This window comes from Kwoniella europaea, chromosome 2 (genome assembly GCF_036810445.1).
Source record: "Kwoniella europaea PYCC6329 chromosome 2, complete sequence".
Classification (NCBI taxonomy): Eukaryota; Fungi; Basidiomycota; class Tremellomycetes; order Tremellales; family Cryptococcaceae; genus Kwoniella; species Kwoniella europaea.
The window spans coordinates 2128951-2152802 of record NC_089488.1 but is presented as its reverse complement, the minus strand read 5'-3'; the positions used below and the strand labels follow the sequence as shown (position 1 = coordinate 2152802).

The 23852-nt window shown below is 44.8% G+C and overlaps 6 protein-coding genes across 6 annotated transcripts; 2 read left to right on the top strand and 4 right to left on the bottom strand.

Annotated features, from left to right (window-relative positions):
* Positions 1-375: 375 nt before the first annotated feature.
* V865_007144 (uncharacterized protein) lies at positions 376-1935 on the top strand (the record flags this gene model as incomplete). The annotated part of the gene is made up of 3 exons (XM_066230894.1): positions 376-556; positions 660-943; positions 1036-1935. 3 exons carry the CDS (start codon positions 376-378, stop codon positions 1933-1935), a joined length of 1365 nt encoding a protein of 454 aa, XP_066086991.1.
* Positions 1936-2414: 479 nt separating this feature from the next.
* Positions 2415-6044, top strand: V865_007143 (uncharacterized protein; the record flags this gene model as incomplete). Its single annotated transcript, XM_066230893.1, has 14 exons — positions 2415-3285; positions 3489-3815; positions 3893-4197; positions 4263-4392; positions 4486-4601; positions 4684-4850; positions 4924-5065; positions 5157-5238; positions 5315-5360; positions 5446-5455; positions 5529-5655; positions 5738-5779; positions 5893-5935; positions 6005-6044. 14 exons carry the CDS (start codon positions 2415-2417, stop codon positions 6042-6044), a joined length of 2448 nt encoding a protein of 815 aa, XP_066086990.1.
* A 299-nt stretch (positions 6045-6343) lies between these two features.
* V865_007142 (uncharacterized protein) lies at positions 6344-14633 on the bottom strand (the record flags this gene model as incomplete). Its single annotated transcript, XM_066230892.1, has 15 exons — positions 6344-7844; positions 7897-8211; positions 8265-8399; positions 8457-8587; positions 8644-9732; positions 9791-9940; positions 10008-12291; positions 12357-12577; positions 12634-12868; positions 12925-12992; positions 13054-13183; positions 13272-13356; positions 13418-14020; positions 14091-14415; positions 14478-14633. 15 exons carry the CDS (start codon positions 14631-14633, stop codon positions 6344-6346), a joined length of 7428 nt encoding a protein of 2475 aa, XP_066086989.1.
* A 554-nt stretch (positions 14634-15187) lies between these two features.
* Positions 15188-16411, bottom strand: V865_007141 (uncharacterized protein; the record flags this gene model as incomplete). The annotated part of the gene is made up of 3 exons (XM_066230891.1): positions 15188-15732; positions 15850-15967; positions 16121-16411. The coding sequence occupies 3 exons, from the start codon at positions 16409-16411 to the stop codon at positions 15188-15190; spliced, it is 954 nt and encodes a 317-aa protein (XP_066086988.1).
* Positions 16412-16971: 560 nt separating this feature from the next.
* V865_007140 (uncharacterized protein) lies at positions 16972-20670 on the bottom strand (the record flags this gene model as incomplete). The annotated part of the gene is made up of 8 exons (XM_066230890.1): positions 16972-17346; positions 17416-18476; positions 18546-18741; positions 18804-19022; positions 19078-19848; positions 19910-20058; positions 20135-20272; positions 20337-20670. The coding sequence occupies 8 exons, from the start codon at positions 20668-20670 to the stop codon at positions 16972-16974; spliced, it is 3243 nt and encodes a 1080-aa protein (XP_066086987.1).
* An 870-nt stretch (positions 20671-21540) lies between these two features.
* On the bottom strand, positions 21541-23418 carry V865_007139 (uncharacterized protein; the record flags this gene model as incomplete). Its single annotated transcript, XM_066230889.1, has 9 exons — positions 21541-21695; positions 21769-21881; positions 21974-22034; positions 22100-22169; positions 22246-22309; positions 22390-22445; positions 22522-22616; positions 22685-23279; positions 23341-23418. The coding sequence occupies 9 exons, from the start codon at positions 23416-23418 to the stop codon at positions 21541-21543; spliced, it is 1287 nt and encodes a 428-aa protein (XP_066086986.1).
* Between the last annotated feature and the right edge of the window lie 434 nt (positions 23419-23852).

The following is a 23852-nucleotide window of genomic DNA, read 5'->3' as shown; positions in this document are numbered from 1 at the left end:
GGAAGGGAAAAGGGACGCAAAGGGGGTTATCTGATCTAGGGTTTTAGAGTAACTGCTAAGTTACTTACTAGCTGTGAGGGGTCAAAGGTCCGTGTGCTGATTATTTATGGGTCGGATATGTTGCTGAAAGTATCCAACCAAATAAACGATAATTACCATTCCATCCACCATACGAATGATCTGACGACCTGCTCTACTACTACGCTAGTCCCATTCTCATCCTGTGGAGACGACATCCATCCATCCCAACTAATTTATAAACACCTTTACATCCCCCATCACTCCCTTTCATCTCCACTTCATATACATCAAACAACCGACACAAGCAAACAAACAAACAAATACTCGTAAACCTGTACCTCCCTTTAATCCAACATGTCATCTCACTCATCCTCGCATTCATCATTACTCCAACTTAACAGACCTGAATCGCTTCTCCCCCAACTCCCCACTTCAAACCAGGTAGCACAGTACCAAGCGCAGGCGCAATGGTTAGAACAGCATGAGCAGACTCAACAACAGCTCTGTAGATCAAAAGGTAGCGCAAGTGATCTCTGTGAGTAAGATCCCAATTGCCGTAATGGTCATTACGCTAGTAAACGCCAATGGCTACGGCGACTGGAAACAGTCTTGTTGACTCTCTTTTTTTCTGTTTATAGCATCACAAGATGCCAATCATCTTTCGACCTCTGCACACTCGCAAACCTCCTCATCCTCTCAATGTCAATCCAATCGACTTCAACCTGTAGCTTCCTCATCTAGCGGACTGAATTACCTTAATATGGAACCTGTTGCTTCTCCCTCTATCGATTATGCCGTCCCTACCGTATCCTCGCCGCTCTCCGATTCAGATTGCTCAGATAACAGACAGATCTGTGCTGAGCTGCTGGCTACCGCTCAGACTGGTGTGATGGGCGAAGTGATGGATAGATCAAAGTGGCAAGTGAGTCATTGCATCGCCTCTTTCCCTTGACGTTCACTACACTACGGGAAACAGTAGAATAGTTACTGATCATGGCTTTCGCATTTATCTAGCCGGACGCCGATTCCGCCCTGTGCACTTATCCACTATGCACTGCCAACTTTGCTCAACCCACCTACTTCTTCCTAGGTCCACGTAGACATCACTGTAGGATGTGTGGCCAACTTTTCTGTTCGACCCATTCTTCCCAGAGAGGTTCGCTCGTCTCATTGGACGCTACGGGGAACCGCCGTATCGTAAAAGAACGAGTATGCGATCTGTGTTGTTCAACACCCAATAACAACGAGGCTGCAATCGAATGTTCTTCGTCTCAACCGAAATCGACTCAACATTCAAGGAGGAATAGTACCTGTACCGAATCGGACGGTCATCATTCCGACTTGGTCACTCCTTACGATGAAGATGGACATTCCAATGGATCCAACGCATCGAACGGATTGTTATCAGCTTCGGGATTATTGAGAGCTCAATCTAGGTTGACGCTCAATACGCAAGATGTGGAACCTGAATTAGCACCTATCCAAGATTGGATGGACAAATCTGGAGTTTTATCCTTATACCCTCTTGCCGTCAATCCATCCCATTCGACCAAATCGAAACAATCTCCTTTACATCCTTCGGCTGGACCTTTGTTCTCACCTTCAATCTCAATGAGGAGAGAAGCCAAAGAGAAACAATTGGAAAGATTGACATTGAGACAGAGAAGAATGGGAAATGGCTCTGCGGTAATTGGCCATGATGATTTTTGGTTACCCGGTAAATGGGGTTATCGAAGGGAAGATTTCGATCCTACTTTTGGAATGCACGTTCAAGATGATGATGATCAAGATCAATTTGAAAAGTACGTTGGAGGGGTGGTGGAAGATGGTCCAATTAGGTTTAGAACAGGTGTGAAAAGAGTTATTACCCCTTTGACTACTCCTAATGGTGGTCCGATCATGTGTAGAAATTAGACTCATTAAATCGAAGAATACGTTCATCAACATATTATATACTCATACATATCACATACATATCTTACGGATTCATGGATCCAATTGATCAGGTCCTGTTGTACAATTTAATTTAATTTCATTCGATCTACCCGCACTCTTCCTGCTTATGCCATATGCTTGATGACGAATTCATATATACATATATATTTAATATACTAGTCTGTCTGTGTGTATGTATCTCCTACAGTATCAATAGCAGCAACCCATGCGTTCATGAATTGGATTCATGAATTCCTCACATCCAGTTGAGAATATGAACATGGATGGACATGAGTGTTTGTGGTGAGACGCGTTAGTTGCGGTAAAATCAAAAACCAAAATAAACCAACACTCATCTCAAACTATTTTACTCGTATTTACATTCATTTACGTTTCCATACGTTCGAGTCCATTCGGACGATGATCAGCTCCTGACCGGCAGGTCACGCAGATCCACCATGTCATTCAATCATTCCCCACCTTCAACACCAGCGCCAATCTCAATCTCAATCCCGCCTGCAGTCTCAGTGGAAGCTCAACTTCGAGGGAGGGATATCCGACGGCTGGTCAGAGCGACATTCGATCAAACTTGGAGAGATTACTATGCTTGGAAACCACCTGCGACACTTCCTATCATCAATGGTGAGATGATGAAAAGTGCTGAACAGGTGGAAGATGAGTTGGTAAGGAGACATCGTGAGTTGGGTGAGGAATTGAAGAGGATATCAGAGCAAGATAGGATGGGTATTGATGATGAAGACGAAGATGGAAATGAGAAAGGGAAAAGGAAAAGAGAAAAGGAAAGATTTATGGGATCACAGAAATCTACGTTGAACTCGAATCACACTACAACCTCAACCTCGATGATGTTTACCGGGCCATCATCGTCGTCAACGAGTAAATCTCAAATCTCAAAAAACAACAATGGTAAATCATCAAAGAGCGGTAAAAGCATAGGAAATACTAATACCAACACTTCCAAAATGACTATTATGTCGAAAAATGTCGAACCGGTTGAAGGAAGTTACTCGTACACTATGCAAAGAGATAGTGACGAAACGAGTTTGAAGGGATTGATACAGGCCCCCACGACGAGAATGAGAAAAGAGACTAATCAAGAAGATAGAGATAAAAATGATAGATATAAAGTCGAAACTATCCCACCATATTACTTTTGTTCTTACGGCCATCAAAATATATACGTAGAAGATGAAGGTGCGATGCCGTTCATCCCTGTCTTTCGTGATGATCAGGATTTCAATGAGGAGAAATGGTTTGATCAGTTTGGGAGGAGGATGGCGTGGGTTGGTGCATGGAGGGATCCAGAGGGTGAGTGGTGTCACACTATGAAACCCTCTTTCTATCATCATAGACGTTCACTCTCATATGCCAAAGACCTATGGTATGGTATAGTCAAATACCTGCTTGTTCAATGACAACGTAGCATCATTTATACATCCTCCTATTTCCACCTTTCCATCCAGCAATCAAGAAGATATACAAAAGCTGACTTCTCAACACGCTACATTCAGTCGATATAATTCAAGTGGAAGCTCTCTCTCGTATACGTACAAAATCCAAGAACCTCATCACATCGGAGCAAATCGATCAAACTAGGATCTTACCATTGGAAGTTACCCGAATTGAGAATCTCGATCTATCAAGAGATTTGCCTCCTTTCCCTCTCGACCCTTCCGCGTCTTCTTCTTATTCGTCCAATCCGATCAATCTGAGAAAGAGGAAATGGAACGAACCGTTAAAGGTGAAAGGAGAAAATCAAGATGGGATAGACATGGACGATATGGGTGATTTACTCTGTTCAAGACAAGGTTGTACAATATATGGCTGTCTGAGACATAGTGAGCTACATTCGCCAGCGACAAGCGACGTACTCGGAAAGTAGGCTGATCTAATTTATACATGGTGATATTTGTAGGCAGCTTAGAAGATAATCATCTAACGATCCATTCGATCAGTTCGAATCAACATTCTCTACATCTCAAATACATTCCCAAAAAACGAGCGAAATTACCAGAGATTGATCAAGACCACAAACCATGCTCGGAACAATGTTACAGTCTATCCAGCCTATCGGAGTTGCGCGAACAAGCTTCCAACTGTCAGATATGGCCCGAGACGGAAACCGAATCGATCATTGAGATCATGTCGAGCGATTGTGAGATCACGAGTGAGGATTTGTGTATGTTAAGTTTGAGAAGTAATGGATATACTTGTAAAGAGGTAAATACTGGATTGTGCTTACGTTTATTTACGATCATGAATAATTTGGAGACTATTGGTTTTAGGTGGCTATACAAATTATGGCTCTCGCAGCTCTTGACTCAACTGTACCTACACCGTTATCGAGCGAATTCGATCAAGATCCAATCACAACCCAAGTACCGACGATCCCAAATACGAGAAATCAACCACCACGTAAGTGTGATAATGACACAAGGATTTTTCCGTTTCGCACAGATTGCACTGATCGACCAAGTTTTCAACGTCTCTCTTTCCCTTGCATTATAGGTTTCGTCAGTGTCAATCAAGCTCCGGCTCTTCAAGAATGCAATCATCCTGGACCATGTGTCTCGGAAGTTTGTCCATGTTTCACAGCAGGATGGATGTGCGGTAGAAATTGCGGGGTGAGCAATGGAAACAAACCCTTTTTTGGGTTTCCGACTGGAGCTCTTGCTCTGACTGATGTTTTGTATCGGTGATCATCAGTGCTCGCCTGATTGTAAGAGACGTAACAAGGGGTGCAATTGCCATAGAATACTTCCAGGCAACGGGAACAAGTCGACCAAAGGGGCTTGTACTACGATCGATACGTGTCCCTGTGCAAGAAGCGGTAGGGAATGTGATCCAGAATTGTGTGGTCCATGTGGGTCAGAGTGAGTGGTCAGCACACCAGCCACGAGAGTTTGTTCATCATAGCTGATCGATACGAACCACGAACTACGATAGGGATGAGATATCGGCCGCTAGAGCTTACTTGCAACAACATGGAAATGGGAAGGGAAAGGATGGTGTTCATTCTGTATCTATGACCGAGATCGAAAGGAAGAATTATTGTGGAAATGTGAACCTACAAAAAGGTGTTTTCCCGGTATGTCGTTTTGCTTTTCTTCTTTTGATAAAGGGGAGAAAGCACATTTTTGCTAATTTGATTGCTTGATGGCCTTGATGGACTTGAACAGAAATTGCGAGTAGGTATCAGTGAAGTTTCAGGATATGGTGTTATTGCGGATGAGCATATCTCGAAAGGACGTGTAATAGGTGGTGAGTCGAGTCCTATATGACATGTGCCTGCACATGGACTCTAACAAGCCTGATCTTTGACTTGATACGAATATAGAATATATCGGCGAGGTCATATCGAAAGCTGAAGGAGGCAGACGAGAGTGAGTATTTTATTTCGATCATCAAGGTACATGCATATATATATATATATTTGACGGTAATGATTATCGCTGACATTGCATGAAGTCAAATCAACGTAAGTCAAGTCGATCTCTCTCTGTCTCTCTCTTCTTACCATCCTACTGATGATCCCAATCACCCAAACACAGGACCAAATCGGCCGGCAATACATATTCAGCTTGAACGGCGATTCAGATATCGACGCAGGCAATTACGGGAACATAACGAGGTTTATAAACAGTGGTAAAGGTCAATCGAGGAATGTAACCGCTAAGAGTAAGCTGAATTTACATAGTTCTAAACTTCCTTCTTCCCCGGTGTTGTGTGACAGTATATAAACTAATCTTTCGAGTTTCAGCTATGATCATTAATGATGAAGCTAGGATAGCATTTTTCGCCAGTGAGTCATATCTAACATTCACTGTACAATACGAGCACAAGTTCGGCACTGCCAAAAAACCTGTTTAAGATAGGATATGTCGATGTCGCTGAAGCTTTATCTAATGTATACAGTACGAAATATACGGAAAAATGAGGAAGTTCGATTTGATTATGGGTAAATTATCATCTCATCTACTCATGAATACAAGTCATCCCCTGCTGAACATAACGCTCTGAATCGCAGTAATGATTTCGACTCTAATGGTATAAGTAAGAAGAAGTAATCTCGTTGATGATTATGATTATAAAATGAATTATGAAACGACTGTAGGATGCACAGGACATATCACGAGGGGATGTTTATGCATGCATGTATAGTTGTATAGTACGTATATATGTATATGCAACTCGATTGTATTTTAGAAGTCTTTAGAAATTAAGTGATACTCGAGCATCAGAATCCATGTCAATCTATCAATATAGCAATGCATCAAGAACAGATCCCAAAATAACTTAAAAGACACAACTACGTATTATTGTATACCAATTTTACAAGAAAATAATATCATTCGTTTCATCATCATTAATCAATCTCAATAGGTTCATCCTGACTATTTTCCAAATTCAAATTTTTCATCATCTTAGCTTTCTTCGGACTAATTTGGATTTCAACTTCCACGTCATCACCATCATCAACATTTGATAATCTTTGTTTTTTCTTTGGAACCAACTTCTTCCCTTTATATTCTTCTATCGGTACCTGTTCGTAATCAGGTTTAGCCATCAATTCATTCCTTCTAGATTCGAAGATGGTCATATCGATCGTATCCAACGCCAACAATCTGTGAATGTGTACTTTCTTGTTTTGACCATATCGTCTTATTCTTCCTATAGCTTGAGTTTCGACAGCGCGATAATTCAATAAGGAATTGGTGAACAGCGGTCCGAGGAAAATCACATGATTCGCTACTGTCAAATTCGATCCTGCCGCAGAAGCATCATTGACCTTGAGGAGTAATACTCTATCTTCTGATGAATCTTCCGGATCGGACTGTTGGAATCTATCCAAGGTATTCGCCCGAGCTTTGACTGATCCACTCAACGTCACATGTGATATCTTTCCGGAAGATAAAGCCTCGGATACTTTACCAGCTAGATCTTCCCATTGAAGGAATACCAACACCCTCTGATCTTTAGGTATAGAGTGAATGAGATCAACTAATTTTTGTAATTTCGCTCCGAATCTACCTGATGACAATTCTCCTTCCATACCTAATGATTTCACTTTAACAATATTCGTATGTCTAACGGCGGAATGACAATCTTCTCCTTTCACACATCGTTGTTGATCTGCCGATCTAGTCATACATTCCAAACATGAGACGTGTCCACAACACGATAATACCGCCATTTCTTTATCTGGGTGGGTAGATGGCTTATGTCCACATTCGGAAGCTTCCAATACTGCTTTCGCTTCAGGTCCATTGCGTTGAAGCTTCCTGACCACCTCGAAGAATCTTAGAGATCTGACTCGAGCTACTAACTCTTTTGATAATTTTCGTAAGAGGTGACTGTGTTCACGTAATTGCCATTTGACATCTTCGACTTTCCCTCCCTTTTCAATCTTGGCTGGTTTGCCATTAACAGGTTCGGATGGTATTAACCCATTCTTAATTCCGCATTTAGCCAAGACCTTGATAAGCCTTTCGGCAGCTTCGGAATCACCTTGATGTTTCTTGGTCTTACTGGAATCATCTACCCATTCCTGGAAATGTTGTTTCTCAGGATCGCTCTTTCCGAAACTACCTTTTTTCCTGATCCAACAATGTAAAGCGACAGCCTCGTTGATCGATCGATAAAGATCTTCTTCACATCCTATCAACTGTTGACTTCTTGCTCCAGTGATATGTTCGCAAGCTTCTTGAGCAGATTTCGCATCTCTCTTCTTGTCGGTTAAATCGAGTGTGAAATGACAACATCGTTTCAGCAAAGCTTCTTCGGCTGTCTTGGAATCGACTAAAGCCTCTTCAAGTCGGGCGTTTCGATCACCTTGGGTGACATTCTTGAACTTGGTTTCTTTTCGTCTGTGATGAGGATTGTCAGCAACGAACACTACTACACAACAGCGGCACTTACGCTTGCATCTCCAGAGCCTGAAGATGATGCTCCAGTTCCAGATATACAGCACCTTCAGAAGCAGGAAGTTTAATATGGTGGATATGTTCGACGGTAGGTATGTCATCTATCTCAGCGATATTTTGCCTGACAAAGATATTCAAGAACTCCTGCGCCAGATCATCCCGCCGTCTGTGCCAGGCCTGAGAATGAACTTCTCTGAAAGCGTGGAACTTTTCAGCTTGAGTTTGCTCTTTCGCTCTGGCTTTTTGAGCTTGTGCGTTACCCTCAGCGTCGTCTGCAATACCGAGGTGAATACCCATGAATGCGGCGATACTATATGATCGGGTCAGCTTAAGCGTCTTCCGAATGCAAATCTTGTAGCTCACCTTCGGATGGCAGGGAAATCGCTGACAGGTGGGGTACCAGACAAGACCCATTTGTAACACGATGACAATCGTAGAAGAGCAGCGAGGGATTTCTTGTCCAGATAGGTGAATTCGTCCGCAATAACTCGTCGGAATCTGTCACGGTGATCCATTAGCTAACATCCTTCTCGAGACCAATAGGAGCTGACTCACCGGAACATATGCATCACAGGACATGATAATCTCTTGTAATTCTCCTGAACACTGGAACTCGAGAACGATTCGGTCCCTTTGGCATTCCTGAACGTAGGTACGGGGATAGCAGCCATTTCATCTTCGTCCTCCTACTCACACCTCACATGTTAGCATGATTCTTGTGTAAGGTAACGGTAACACTTACACTTAGTTCATCTTCCGATGCTTCCCATTTTTCGATATCCTCCACCGACTTACTCGTCTTCTTCTTCGAACTAGATTCATCATCGTATTTATCTCTATAGGCTTTACCTTTCATCCTCTTTCCAAATTCAGAAGTCTTGTGAGCTTCTTTCTTCTTTTCCGATTCCTCTTTCAACTTTTTCTGTCTTTCTTTCATCTTGCTTTGTAGAGTTTCCGATCCTTCTTCAGATAGAATGGTCACTTGATCTTTCAACGATTCCATGGCTGTTTCCAGTCGATCAGAGAAGAATCTACCACCTTGTTTATCGTTCAACCATTCTTCAGGCTGTGAAGACAAGTATTCGAATCTCTCCCAATATACATCAGCCTCAAATATCTCGGAAGCCATAACAATGATATCGGCTTTTGATAATTCCGATATCGACTTTTGCTGTAGGTCCTTCATATTTTGAATGACGATGATATTGAACATTTTACCTGTGAATCGAGTAATTTCACTGGGCCACTGTTTACTCAAATGTCCAGGAACGACAATCAAGGTGGCTTTGAGATCGATAAGTCCAGCTGGAGCAGGTTCAGGCGCAGGGATATGCCTACTTTCAGCGATGAGGGCGAGGGAAATGATGGTTTTTCCATAACCGACTTGATCGGCAATAACACCTCCACGGATCATCACCGGTCGTTCCGCTTTACCTTCAGCTCTCCAACCCAGAGATGGTAAGGCAGCTTCTGAGATTTCTTCTTCAACGAAAGTATGAGTTTTACCAGTAGCTGCTTCTTGCTCTTTCATCCACCACAATGATCGAAGTTGCTCTACACGTAAGGGGAGCTTGAATCCCTTGGGTTGCTCGTGTTCGGGATCTCGCTTGTTACTGGGTAAAATGAAGACTCGTGGTGGTTCAGGTACGTCGGCGACTTGACCTGGAGTCAATCTCCAAGAAAGCTTGATTTGACCTTTCTTCTCGTTGACGGGAAGTCGCGAGAGAGCTCGATGAGCGAGTGACACGATGTTCAGACCGATCCGGAAGGAGCCGATATCGTTGTCTAGTCGAAGTTGTACGACGAATGGAGCTGGTCTGTTTTTGAGAGCCTATGAAATCATGTCAGTCCATCAGTACCTAGTTAACATACCGCGTGACTATACTCACGTGTTCGTATCGGCCAGCTTCAAGCTTGTCCTCAAATGCAATGATGGTCGCCTTGGTCTTACCGCCGTTCTTATTGAGTTTTCCAGCTTTCTTAATCCAGTGGATCTTGGGCGGTCGGGGCGCACACCTTTCACAAGCTGTACCAGCGGCCTGATCATCAACCACCTGTTATCAGCGACTTTGCGGGCAAAAAAGCTAGTGAAGCCGGGAAACTCACATCGACATCAGCCAAAGCCGTCCATCTGCTCAGCTTATCCAAGGGAGGTAATCTCTCCGTTATCCAAGCGAGGTTTGAGAACGTCGCATTACCTTGATGGAGCAGATCGATCTCACCCCAAGCATTGGGTCTCCACATACTCTCTGAATGAGCAGGATCCAGTGGCACTCTACATGACAAAAGGGCGGAAGCATGGGTACAACCGTCATTGGTGAGGTTGACTGAAACTGAGGTGGCTGAAGGTGGGATCGCAAAGGTGGCCGCGTCTCTCTGGATCTGATCTGCAGAGTGTTGATCTTGGACTACAGCAATATCGCTTCCTCCTACAGCGGTCAAGTGAGCTTCGTTACAAACCACCCATCCACCTCTAACATCCAACCTGACTTTCTGTTGAGGTTTGGAATTCTCTCGCCATTTAGGTTCTAACACAGCTATAACCGCTCGCTCGGTACCGAAGTCCAATCTCTCGGTCGACGTTGAAAATACGTATGGATCATCTTCTGATTCTCCACATCGTGTGGGATCGAGGAAGAAGTAGAGGGGAGCTAATCCTTTATCGGCGGGATCGGAGTCTTTCTTGTGTAGTGACGACATCGCTTGACCACATTTAGGCAAGAGTGTATAAGTACCGGATAACTTGCGATCGAGAGCAGCTTCGGCTTCTTCCGGCAGTACGAATTCAACTTGAGACCATCTTCGAGTCTTTTCCAGACCAGCCTGAAGACCTAAGGACGCTTGCCATGTAGGCACAAGTTCTCCTTTACCGTTCACTTCGATCTGGAAAGATTGCTGAGATGGTACGCAGAGTTCCCAAGGTCCGCAAAGAACATCTTGACCTTTGATATCGAATCGTAATCTTGCTACCGGGTGAAGGAGAAGAGCTCTGAGTCTACTGTTGTTGGGTTCAGTGGCAGGAGCTTTGATCGTAAGTCTCCATTCGGGGGTTTGACCTTCTAAGAATAAATCCAAGGTAGCGTTGGGAGCCTCGTATACAGCTGTCCAGATGTATTGCCTCTTCAGATATCTAAATCTGAATTCAGCATCTTCAACACCTTCGATGACGGCCTTCGTCCAAAGTTTCCAGTCTTTTTCATCTACAGTACCTTTACCTAGTTTCTTGGCCTTTTCCCTGACTGTTGACAGAGATGATTGGGATAGACCAGCTATCTTGACTCGCATAGGTAACAACTCCTTGAATCGCTTCTCAAACTCGGTAGGTTCGACTCTGATGTTCTGACATGGAACGTAATGATGATCTGGTCTACCGCCACAAGCTTTACAAGCCCTATATCCACAGGCCGTACACTCCTCAATCGGTGAAGCGGTACCGGATTGACCTTCACACTGACAATGTCTTGAACTTCTCTCCGCTAGATCGAGTATCTCCAAGAGATCGGCTTTAGCAACTTTGGCCAAGTCCAAATCATGTTTTTCGAGTTTATCTTCTCCTACAATTCGTTTGGACACAAGATCATCGTTGAGAGCAGCCTCCTCTTCGATCTTAGCTGCATCTGCAATAGCGTTCTGACCAGCAGTAACCTTGTCTACAGCGACTTTGAGAGCAGCAAGCATCGATGCACCGACGACAGTGGTAGTCATGGCATTTCCAGCAAGATCGGCGAGTTGATCTTCATTTTCACTTGTCAGGAGTAATTCTCTTACGGGAATACCTTGAAGTGCGAGAGCCTCTCTTCCTGTCACAGGTCCTCCTCGAGTCGTGACCCAGGGAATCATATTGGGTGTAAGACAGGAGGCAAGAGCGGTCTTCGATGAACCAGCCTGACGATCGACGTTCTGACTGACATTCCAAATACAAGCTTTGAATCCAGAATCGGTACCTTCCTTTGCCATTCGGAGCGTTGAGATTTCCAGCAAGTCCAGCACTCTTTCTGTTTGGGCCAGTAACCAGTCGTTCCAGGTCCAATCTAAACCTTTGCACACACCAGCTTCCTGCCATGAAGTGAGAGGACGTAAGATACCGAGAGCTTCGTCCTGACGAGCTCGATGATGACGGGATTCACATCGACCCCAATCAGTCGCCTTTCGTTGAGTTCCGTCCTTGTGCTCCTTGGCTGAAGCGAGATCAAGTCGGGCTCGGTGGATGTTGGGATCGTCCGTGTGGAGAAGGAACGCTTCGAAGGGAGATGACCAAGGTCTACGCAGGTCCTTGACGGTCGTGGCCCACTTCTCGGCTAAGTGAGAACTATCGTTCTTTTTGCAAGGAGTAGCGAAGAGATATACTCGGGTACGAGTGTGAGGGATATAGAACTCTTTGGTGTCGAGCCTGTAGATCACCCCTATCAGCTTCTTTGTCCGATGTGGACGAGTCGTCAGATTGAGCCAACTTACCGAGTATACTGCGCATCGTAATCAATCTGAGCGAAATAAGCTACCACCTTATCCCATGGTGCATTACACACATTCTCCAAAATGACCACAGGTGGTTGGTGTTTCTTGACCCATTGAAGCATTCCTCGGAATGTTCGTCCTGATTCACCATTTGCATCGATATCTTGTTGCACGTTGTTCAGGTTGGAGTAGTCGACACATGATGTACCAGCAATGAGGATCTATATATTGTGTCACGTCAGCTGGTGTATGGCAGGAGTTGCATAGCTTCACTCACATCGACATTACCAGGCACTTCCACTAACGATCCATAAGCTGTATGTGCCTTCTTCTTTCCCAACTCAGTGACATCTCTGAACAATACTGGAGGAGCGAAGTTCCTTTCGATGTAGGCTTGCTTGAAAGGCTCGATTTCACACGAGAAGACATGGTCGAAAGACAAGGTCAAGTCGTGTTGAGCTTTGATAGCTTTGGCGATCATGTTGAGTGCGAGCAGAGGGGATTCGGTACCACTATTGGATGATGATCAGCAGATGTATGATATCATATTGATCACTAGCTTACTCACGAGCACATGGTGGCTACTCTCAGTTTCCGTCCATTCAGTCTCTTCACCAATTGCACGATGTCAGGCATCTATCAACTATCGTTAGTTGAAGCCACAGCATGTGCTATCCTGCGTTGTTAGACAACTCACTCTAGACACCAAATGATCGAACATGACTTCGATATCATTCATTGGAGGTAAATCTTCACTCATATTCTTAATAGCATTCCTGATATCTAATTTCTGACCCAAAGGTTTGACGCCGGTCTTGTATCCCTTACTACATGGTACATCGCGATGCAAGTCAGCAGTAAGCCCCATCAATCTGGAGTTTCAGGGGTCTCAGTAGGGAGTGTAGCATCACTCACAGGTTCACAGGTGCTTTTTTGGGAGCCTTAACTTTCACACCCCATCCTCCGACTTTTCTTGCAGTCGAAGTGGATTTCTTGACTTCTACAGCACGAGACCAGTTGTATATCAGCATAATGTCATTCAAGTAAACAGCAGTACTTACCTTCCTCCTCAGGCTCATCCTCCTCCTCTACCTCCTCTGCTGCCTCACTCTCAGCATCAGATTTGAAATCCCCATCCTCATCGTCGCTACCACCACCATCATCCTGATCACCATCCTCCTCGCCCATCACGAAATCGCTGCCCGCATCTTCGTCGCTTGAAGACTGCTTTTCATCATCGTCATCGGCAGGAGTCGGCGTAGGTGGTGCAGCCTTTCGTCTTTTGGCAGGAAGTTCTTTCGTATCTTTCTTTTGAATCACCCTTTTCGTTACCACCCCTTTACTTGGTCTACTTCTAGGTCTGGTTTTGGAGGGAGTATCCATGTCGACGTCTGATGAGGTGGGTTCAGGTGTAGGTATGATATTCTCTTTATCCTTGTTTCTGAATTTATCCTTTGGTGTAGATGTGGAAGGGGAAGTAGGTTTGGGATCAAGTACTTTGAAAAACCCTTTTATCCCTAATGCAGGATTCGGTTTGGATTTCTCATTCTCTTTCTCCTTTTCCTTTTCTTTTTCTTTTTCCTGAGGTTGAGATTTGATTTTTTGTTTGTTCCCCACATTTTCTCGAAGACTTGGCGAAGCATCTATCTTCGTCGACGAAGAGGCTACGAAGCGGTCAATATCAGTCAGCGAAGGCACGCTTCGTGACTGACGAAGGTGATTCGAAAGATATACCTTTTTCCATCTTCGTTGACGAATTTGCTTTTCCTAAAACAGCTTCTGCACCAGGTTTATTCGGGTTCTTCTTATAGAATTGGAGTACGGGTGGATCATCATTCTCAAATTGTGATGCTACAGTCCACGATCTATCTTTCACAGAGTATGCGGTCCAATGTATAAGATATTCTAATGTCCTCTTACCTCGGAATTTGATGTATCGTGAATCTACTATATATTCAACTTCGTATTCTTCGTCATCTGATTCGTCATTGTCGTTATCGCTGTCCTTCTCTGATGCTGATGCTTCGGCTGATTCGGAGGGAGTGACTGATAATTCGATCTACCAAGCGGAAACAGTCCCAGTAAGCGGTGAGAAGCACACAGTTACGTTTTCCGACTCACTCTCTTCCTCTTTGTCCCATTGGCTTGCTTGGATTTTACTGGTTGAGGCTCATCGTCGTCGTCGCTGTCCAATGTCATATCGACAATCTTCCTCTGTGAAGCTGACCTCCTGAGACTGGCTCGAGCGGGACTAGCGGAGGGTGAGGCGATAGCCATGTTGGCTGAGTGGGTGGACCGAATGACCAAAAATGGAAGAGAATGAAGAACGAGAGGAGAGATTCAAGTTATGTGAAGAGTGATGAGAGAGTATGTATGATCTATCTTGACATTAGATATGGTTGTATGTAAGTTGTGATACGAAGGCCCGAGTAATGTTGAAAGTCAATTTTACCTAGTGATCGCGTCAACCCATACTCATACTGATATAAACGCGTCGTATGTGACCAGTAATGTAATGTTCCGGACTAACCCGCGTCCTAATGGGGTGTAGTTCCCTGATTACGATTACGATTACGATTACGATTACTCAACAACAACAACAGGACCTGATTAGCCATTTCAATTCCTAATCCCTTAACTCGTGTCTGCTTATGGCCCATATCTCGATTGAATCATATGGATGCATGATAGCTCATAAATCAGATTAGATGGAATGGGAAATTACAATATTGATGTTTTGCTATGTAGAAACAGATCAATGGCTATGTACGAGCATATATGAGATGATTGTGATCTTTGATGAGGGGATTCAGATATCAATCAACCTGTTTTTACCAAGGCGCTTCGAACCTTCCATCATCATTCGCTCCACCTTTATCTTTCCCACCCAACTCCCCACCCATCTTTCTCTTAGTCTTTGATTTCCTTCCGCCCAAAGCCTTATAACCCTCTCTCGCCTGGGCTTTCTTCTCCGAGCTACTTAGTGTACCACCATCCGAATCGTCATTCTGCCATTTCGAGGCATTACCACTTCCCAATCCTTTATAGGCATGTCCACCTGTAGGAGTGGTATATCCAGATGTATGCAGACTCGCAATGTCCACTCGTCTATGATCGATCTCAGGTTCGGCCGTCGGATCGGTCCGTTTGAAAGTCACTTTGAACGTGTTTCTCCAATCTTTCTTAGATTCAATCTTGGTCCATACAGGTTGAGAAGACGTTGGAATAGGTGGTTTAGGTAATGAAGATAATCGAGGTGTTTTGTCGTACGGATCGAAAAATTCAGTTTCATTATCGATTTTTCGAGTTTTACCTCCAGGTGAATCCGGTAAGAGGAGTTTGGGCAACACCAGCGCACGGTTCTGGAGGAACCATACTGTAAAATGAAAGTTTATGTCAGCAATTAATACTATATATCAGGTCTGTCTGTCTGAACGGTCGGAAGTGAAGTATTCGACGCGGTCAAATTCGCACGAGGCATATTGGTACTTACCGTAATTCAAAGTAGACGACTTGTGCCATCTCTTACATACCCTATCGCACCTTGCCAAAGCTCTCACGTCGAGCTGTATGAATATCCTCACCGCGATATGAGTAGGAAGGGTTCGTAACTAGTGATGATAGATGTAACAATCAGTACCAGCAAATAATCCTATTCACACAATCTTCCTTCCACCAAAATTCGACCAAACCCTCAGCTGCACTCTACCTTCATAAACGAGCCATACCATTCCAGAACCCCATACAGACCCAAGTCAACTCACAGGGTCTCTCGTATTCTTCCCACCGAGGGAACTAGGCAACCTCTGACCCAACTGCAACCCTTTACCCGTCGTAGGTGTAGAGGGTCTAGTCCCTTTACCAACTTCTACAAGCTCTTCATCGTCAGTCTCTCCATCCGAGAAAGGGACGGGTGATCCACCCCTCGAAGAGTCTAGTTCATGATATGTTGAGCCGGGCGAAGAAGGTGGTTTGGGCGTGTGAGATTGCTGATGCATCTGCTGGGAGACATGGAGGTTTTGAAGGGCCGTATGGAGGAGTGAGGATGTTGACATGGTGTGTGACTGCTCTTTGAGCGATGGTAATTTATTTGACGTAGTGAAGCTGAGTATTGATGTTCTGCTTTTCTTTTATCGCAGGTATGGTAAGTATCTGATGAAAACGAGAGGAGGTGATTGAATGACTGACCAGATGGAGTGGATGTGGGATGTGGATCTGTGCAAATAGGCGGTTGTGAGAAAGTCAAAGTCAGTTAGAGAATACTCCGATGACATCATATTCATTACGGTGGTGGCAAAATTCACATATCCAAACCTTACGCTCAGAGGCTCCTCTATTAATGTGGATTGCATATGTAGCTGCTACCTTCGGATCCCATATCAGACTGCTCCAATAAGGATGCTGCAACGTGCTCATCTCATAGCCAACCAATGTTGCATAAGAATGAAATTATAAGGAAAAGCAAAACACAGGGCAAAAAACAGCATATCATAAACGTCGAACAAGTAATCATAGTATAAAAACACGAAATCAAAACGACGAGATCATGTATCCCCTTTTATCAATCCCACAATCCCGCAACATATCCCTTCTTAGTAGCATTCAGCAATCACGTTCACTCCGCTCCACCAAGTTTCATCAAAGCTTTCAAACTCTTTGCCACCCCAAAACTGGCACTTGCAATCTGCTGTCTGACCGTCTTCTCAAACCCGCCAGCTCCTCCATTACCAGTCGTACTCGTGGCACTAGCGGATTCCTGAGCTTCCGAAAGTTTATTCGTATTACTGACCAGATCCTTCAAGAGGGCATCTCCTTCGCCTCGGAGTGAATTGGGCAAAGCGTTGGTAGATACAGCTACAATGGAGGAGGCGATGGCGATAACTTCCGACAGGTGTTCGTTGAGAGCCGAAGGGGACGAGTTGGTTCGAATGGCCGCAAGGAGATTTTGGATGGCATTGACCAATGCTGAGGATTGGGTATTGAGGTATGGCTTAAACGATTGAATTGAAGAATCAGCCTCATAATAAGCCATGCAGATGTGATAGGGTTAAAAACTCACTTTCAAATCCTCCCATTCCCTTGCATCATCCACTCCATCATCATGGTACTGCTGCGGTTCCTCAACCTCATTGATCTCTTCCACACTTTGTTTCCTCGCAAATCCTCCCGGTCCTGCACTGCTCTGAGTCTGTTGCGAGTTCATACTCTCCCTTCCACCATCTGTATTCGGATTCATTCCAAAACCTGACCCTGACCTAGCTTCCACCAATGGCCTTTGACCTTGTCCTTGTCCAGCGGGATTCCCGTTTCTATCAGACATCACCGAAGATTTCCTTTCGAGGTCAAAGGAGTCGGATCGGGCCATCGACGAAGTAGACTGGAAACTGTTTATTCTGAGTGCTGCAGGACGATCAGTTCCAGCTAAAAGCGATGAAGGTGCAGGATGAACTCCATTTAATCTTTGTTCAGTGGGCGTACCCGTTCTCAGCGATGCTTGGTCGTTGGATGGCCGTCGGACCATCACGGGTGGGTTCTGTACAGGACTCGATCTAGCCTGTTCGGACAACCTATCTTGACTACCATACTCCCTGTCCCAACTCCCATTGACAGCTTTCAATTCCTTTTCTCTCTGATCACGATTCACCATATCTTTGATGCTCATCGAACTTCTTCGTCTACTCATCTCTCTATTCTGACCTGATCGCCGTATCTTCAGCAATTTAATGATTTCCACGACGTTGGTACTGAGATGTCCAGCCGCAGCGTCCAATAGAGATACAGGCGAGAGCCCAGATGCCATGGCGTGATTTCGAGCCGCCTGCATCAGAGCGTTAAGTCGATTCGTCGATTCGTATTTCAGTGACTCCAGTCGAGAGACATCTACATCCAGGTTGGGATGAGCTTCAAACGCTTTCACATCCTCTCCTATCTCTGTTATAGCTTCCACTATAGCTTTCATAGCTGGGAGGACACCAGACGGCTGTGATGACCTTGCAGCTTGCAGTAAACCATCGATAGCGGTCTGGAAGGCGGAAACACTGGTATCCGCGATGTTGCCATCGGCGGACGCAGGAAGATGATCATCGGTGAGGGGTTTGGACACAAACATGGTCGATGTTGCTAAGGGAGAAAGTTAAATCAGCAAGTGTATCTGTGCATGCGTGGGCATTGAGAGGTTGATCGACTCACCTTTCAGGTTACGCAGTTCAATCCTGACAGCATCATATTTCCTCTTGTACTCCTCAACCTTAGCTTCCATCTCATGTATTCCCATTGCGTCTTGTTCCCTTTCTGACATAAGTTCGTCATTTCTCATTGAGAGCGCATTGAGTTCGTCGACAAGGGTATGCAATTCCATCTTGAGCTCCGCGACAGCTTGACGAGACTAGAATATCAAGATTAGCTCTGCTAATTCCAAAGAGCGATGACATCGTTCAGCAAACTTACCTCTGTACCTCCCGTATTGCCTTCCATATTCGATTTCTCATCTTCCAATCTCCTATATTCATCCTCAAGTGAATCATACCTATCTCGCCATTGTACTATTTCCTCTTCGGCCGTACGAGAAGCCTGGTCCGCTCGTTGTTTCGCAGCTTCTACCGCATCTTTAGCAAGATCCAACTCATGTTGCAACGACCGTAACGACGAAGCGTGAGTGGCAGCTCGCTTTGAGCGTTGTCAGCGAGTTGGCAATATGACAGATGAGATCCAGTTAGCTTACCTCTTTTAGACCTCTTACTTCCTCTTCCCATTCCAATCTCCTCTCCCTCTCCGACGCTTCTGCTCTCCTCGCCTCATCTCTCTCCCTCTCGGCATTGACCACTTTTCTATCCAATCCTGCAATTCTAAACTCATATTCCGCCCTCAATTTCTGTTCTCTCTCTTCGTCCCATCCGTTCTGCGCAGCTACCAATTTCGATTTATTCGTCACATTCGACGAGAACGACAATCTATCATAGTAGACTCTATCGTCGGCAGAGGCAGGCGACATCAATTCGTTTTCTTGTCTAGGTGTTTTCTCTCTTTCCCTCTCTCTATCGTTATTATTATCATTGAAAGATGTCCTACTCTCCCTCCCTGCGCTACTTCTACTAGCAGGTCTAGAGGATGTCCTACTTCTACGCTGATCCATCATCTGACTATCTCTAGCATAGGGCACCTCGATCTCCTCTTCTCTCAATCTCGATTTGTTGGGTACAACCACATCACTAGTTGTTCCCATAGGATTCGCCTGCGGTCCTCTCGATCGTCCTTCATCCAGGATCTCCGTATCTTGATCCCTACTGGGTCTCGAGCGATGACTACCCTGTGACATCCCTCGGGAACCCTGTCGCTGATGCTGAGAACCAGACGATACGAGTCGAGCATTGAGCGCGCCAGGTGGAGGAGTGGGGTTCGTACGATCTCGAAGGGATTGGGAAGATGAATGTTGGTGTGAGAAAGGTGGTCGAGTAGGTCCAGGTGCAGGGGGAGGTTCATCATATCGACGTTCCTGCGCAAGACACTCAGCCCGATCGAAAAAGAGAGGTGTGGGGTGAATCATGTTTACTCACATCTTCCTCAAATTCTGGATATCTCCTCTTCAATTCATAAAACACATCACTCGCTAAATCCTTGAATCTATTCTTGGGTAAGGTAGCGAGCTTCTGTCTAGCTTGATTACGTTTGGGGTGGAAATCTTCCCTGACTGGGAGGAACGGTACTGTAACAAGGGATTCTATCATCAGCTCCAAGGTCTTTGATACGGGATCACGTTGAGGGATGAGTGGGTAGCTCACCATTCCCTTCCGGTTCTCCATTATCCACCGCTATTCGTCTCATCAACTCGTCATATACATCCGTCGATAATTCCTGGAATTGTAATTTCGTCAGACGAGTGAGTTTCTCTCTCGCAGATGCCCGCGAAGTAGGAGACTCTGCATGAAAAGCATTTATCAGCACATTGAGTCTAGCCAGACGTGACAACGTGATGTGACATACCTTTCTCTATCCAAGTGGCCAAAAACTCTTTTAAAGCTTTCCAATGTACTCTCGCTATCTCCCTACTTTCTGCTTTCCTATCGCTGCTACTTCCTCCTCCCCCACCTCCTCCTGGTGGTCTCAGTCCACCACTGGCACTACCACCCGTCATACTCCTCGAGGTACTTCCATTACCGACTCTAGCCTGGGGCTGGTACCCCGAAGACGAAGTGGATGGTTGTCTACTTGGTGCTCCACCAAATGCCGATTGACCATATTGCGAGTACCCTACCGACGAGGCTGTCGTAGGAGGGGGAGAGGTGGAATAAGATGGTTGACCGAAACGCGATGCCATGGGTGGTTAAATCCTACTAAAGACTGTATATATGTGTGGTTGGGTTATCGGGAATTGTTCGTGTTATGTCTTTAAGTTGTCTTAAGAGAGAAATGTGAATTATACTGTCGTGAGAAGGAAGAGGTCGGGTTTGTTTGGATTGGGTTATTTATTGTCAGAGTCAGGGTGCAATGTTTATATCGCTTTGTCGGTCATTCTCGTCGTGGTAGTGATCGTCTCGGTTCGTATACTATGTATATTGATGATGTCTATTTCTAGTTCTGTATCTGTTCTTTGAGATATTGTATCTAATTGAAATTACTTGATATCTATCTGAAAAAGTGAACTCCTACTTTGACGGTAGTCGACTAGGCGCACGGTCCTCGCGGTAGTGATGAGGTGCTAGTCAAGACGTGTTTGAGAATCGAAAACCCTTAAGACCTTTATTGTTTGTTCCTTGAATTCCAATGTTATCACTCCATACCTCGACTTTTCTACTTTCTTCTTCGAATTATGTCGTGTTGGAAGGTATAACAATAATGAGAATAGGCAATGTTCACGATACCACTATATGGTAGTATAGATTGATGCCTTTGAGGCTATCTATCTTTGTGCAAGAGAAGAAAGGGCTCTCTCCCTCTGTTTGTGAGTGGCGGTTTCCTCGGTGAGCACCTTGTGCTCGTACCCGTGTGATCAACTTTGGAATTCCCAAAATCAGAACCATCAGTACGGACGCGTACAATATTCATGAGTTTACGACATGCATGAATGGAATAAAAGGTATATCTTGCATATTCTTCACTCTCAACTGGTATCTTGCAATCTCAAATGTTTGTCTATTCATCTACTCGACTACTTAGCTGGTTGCTCAATACATAGATGAACAACCGACTACGCCGCAGTGAAGTAGCTACAAGTGTTTTCTGCACCCCTTTGAGCGATGGGCAGGATGACACTCTGGTGGTTCGAAGCCGACATGATAGTGCACAATCTGTACGCTCCGGCAGGTACACCACCTTGGACGTCGATAGTCGAGAGACCATTGACTAAGCACATCAATCAGCTATCATGCATACGTACTGACCAGTCATTATACGAAGAGAAAGAGAGGAAACATACCATCACCGAGATCCATGCCTTTGAAAAATGTGAACGTATTGGGATCAAGTACAGAAGTATCGTCGATGGCTTTCATAGGTTGTAAGACGACATGGGCGTGTCCCACGATTTGGCTGGAAGCCCAAGGCCATGAGTGCGAATTAACATATATCGAAATCGTGATATTCAAGAAAAAGCCAAACCAAACAGAGAAAAATGGACTTACCCTGACCCATCGATTTGCTGAGGTGCAGCGTAATAGTTCTTTTGGGCATTTACGAATGATCCTATCAGTGCGATTTGTCAGTATATCCCTCAACATGGCATGTATGTAGGCATAAGGCGTACTCACCCATAGTCATACCAGTGGTTTGTAATCCGATAGTAAACGTTTGACCAGCTTGGATGGTCTCCATGTTTCTCTAAACCGATCAATCATCAATTAAGAATCTAGTTCACTGTCTTGTCTTGACGATATGTGGCAGATCGGTGACTCACGGGAGAAACAAACGTTGTGGAAATCAAATTTTGAGTGGAAGGAATCTGACCGATCGGTACCGGACTAGGTTGTATGGAAATGATCAGTGAACATTTCATATCATAAGGCGGAACGTGAGTGACAATTTAAGATTTCGAACTCACTTGCAACTTCCAGCTTTGTTTTGTAGACCATTAGTGATAGTCTGACCAACACAGAACTGACATACCGAATTATCGAAATCAGCTTGGAGAAACAACAATTAATCAAGTCAAAGACGTGGAAAGATAATTTACATCAAGGAAGTTATTGTTCGAAGTAGCACTGGCAGCTTGGTTAGCAGTAGCATTAGGATTCGCCTCGGTATCTTGAATCACGGCCGCGTTGAGTTCTTTGACAAGATGATATATGTCAGCTGATTACTAATCTCAAGATGTATTGGCAAAAAGATCAACTCACTAGTGCCACCATTAAAGGTTAAAACGGGGACAGCAGGTCCAGGTGCACCATTCTCATTAGCAGCGACGGGTGCAGCAGCGTTATTTTTACCTTGATCAGCTTGGGCAGCGGAATTATCTCCGTTGTTACCACCGTTATTCGCATTATTATTCGCACGATTTCCTCCGCCGTTATTGTTATTGTTATTGTTATTGTTGTTAGCTGCATCCGTAGCAGAAGCAGCAGCAGCAGAAGCGTCGGAAGCAGAAGAGGCAGCAGCAGCAGCAGCAGCATCACCACCACCACCGTTGTTGTCGTTGTTGTTGTTGGCCCCGTTGGCGGCATTAGCTCCATCTGCTGCAGCAGCGGCATCGTTGTTGTTGTTGTTACCTCCATTGGCACCATTGTTCCCTACACCATTACCTCCTCTATTCCCACCTCCATTTCTACCACCACCACCACCACCACGACCTCCTCCTCCTCCAAACCTTCCTCCACCACCATTTTGACGTCCATCAATCAAGCTCCTGCCGGTTTTCTCGTTCGCACAGTCGGTGGGGACGGCTGCAAGGGAGGTAGATACTTGACGAGATTCGATCCCGCGAGCATCGTATTCCTATTGAGCTCACCGTCAGCTGGACATATAGGTAGAAGTAGGTATGGTGTGATGTACTCACATGGACTGCTGGTCTAGCGAACGATGGATCACTAAGGATCAATAATGAAGCGAGAAAAGTAAAAGTAAAACCCTTCATTTCGGTTGTCGATTCTTGCTAAGAAGGTATGGTTGGAAAAAGGCAGGTATGGTAAGTGTAGGATGACAAACCGGTTGTCGAAGTCAAGTCGATCAGGGGGATGTCGTAGTCGGGCTACCAATCGACGTTGAGAGCTTACTGAAGAGTATTGTTGAAGATTATCTGTATATGCAAGTATCGAAAAGAATGTCACCAGGACCGATAAAACGAAGGGAATCTCACAGAGATCGAAGAGAAAATGTCGACAAAAGCAAACGGACAAACAGAAAGATTCAAGAGGAGTTGCGTTGACGAGACATCATAGAAAAGAAAGAGGAATATCGACAACTGCGCCTTTTATCTATATATTAAGTTGTGCTTCAGCGAGTAACACTGACATCGGCGTTTGAATGCCGGTCGTACAGGAGTCGAGGAAACGAGAATGATCGATATGG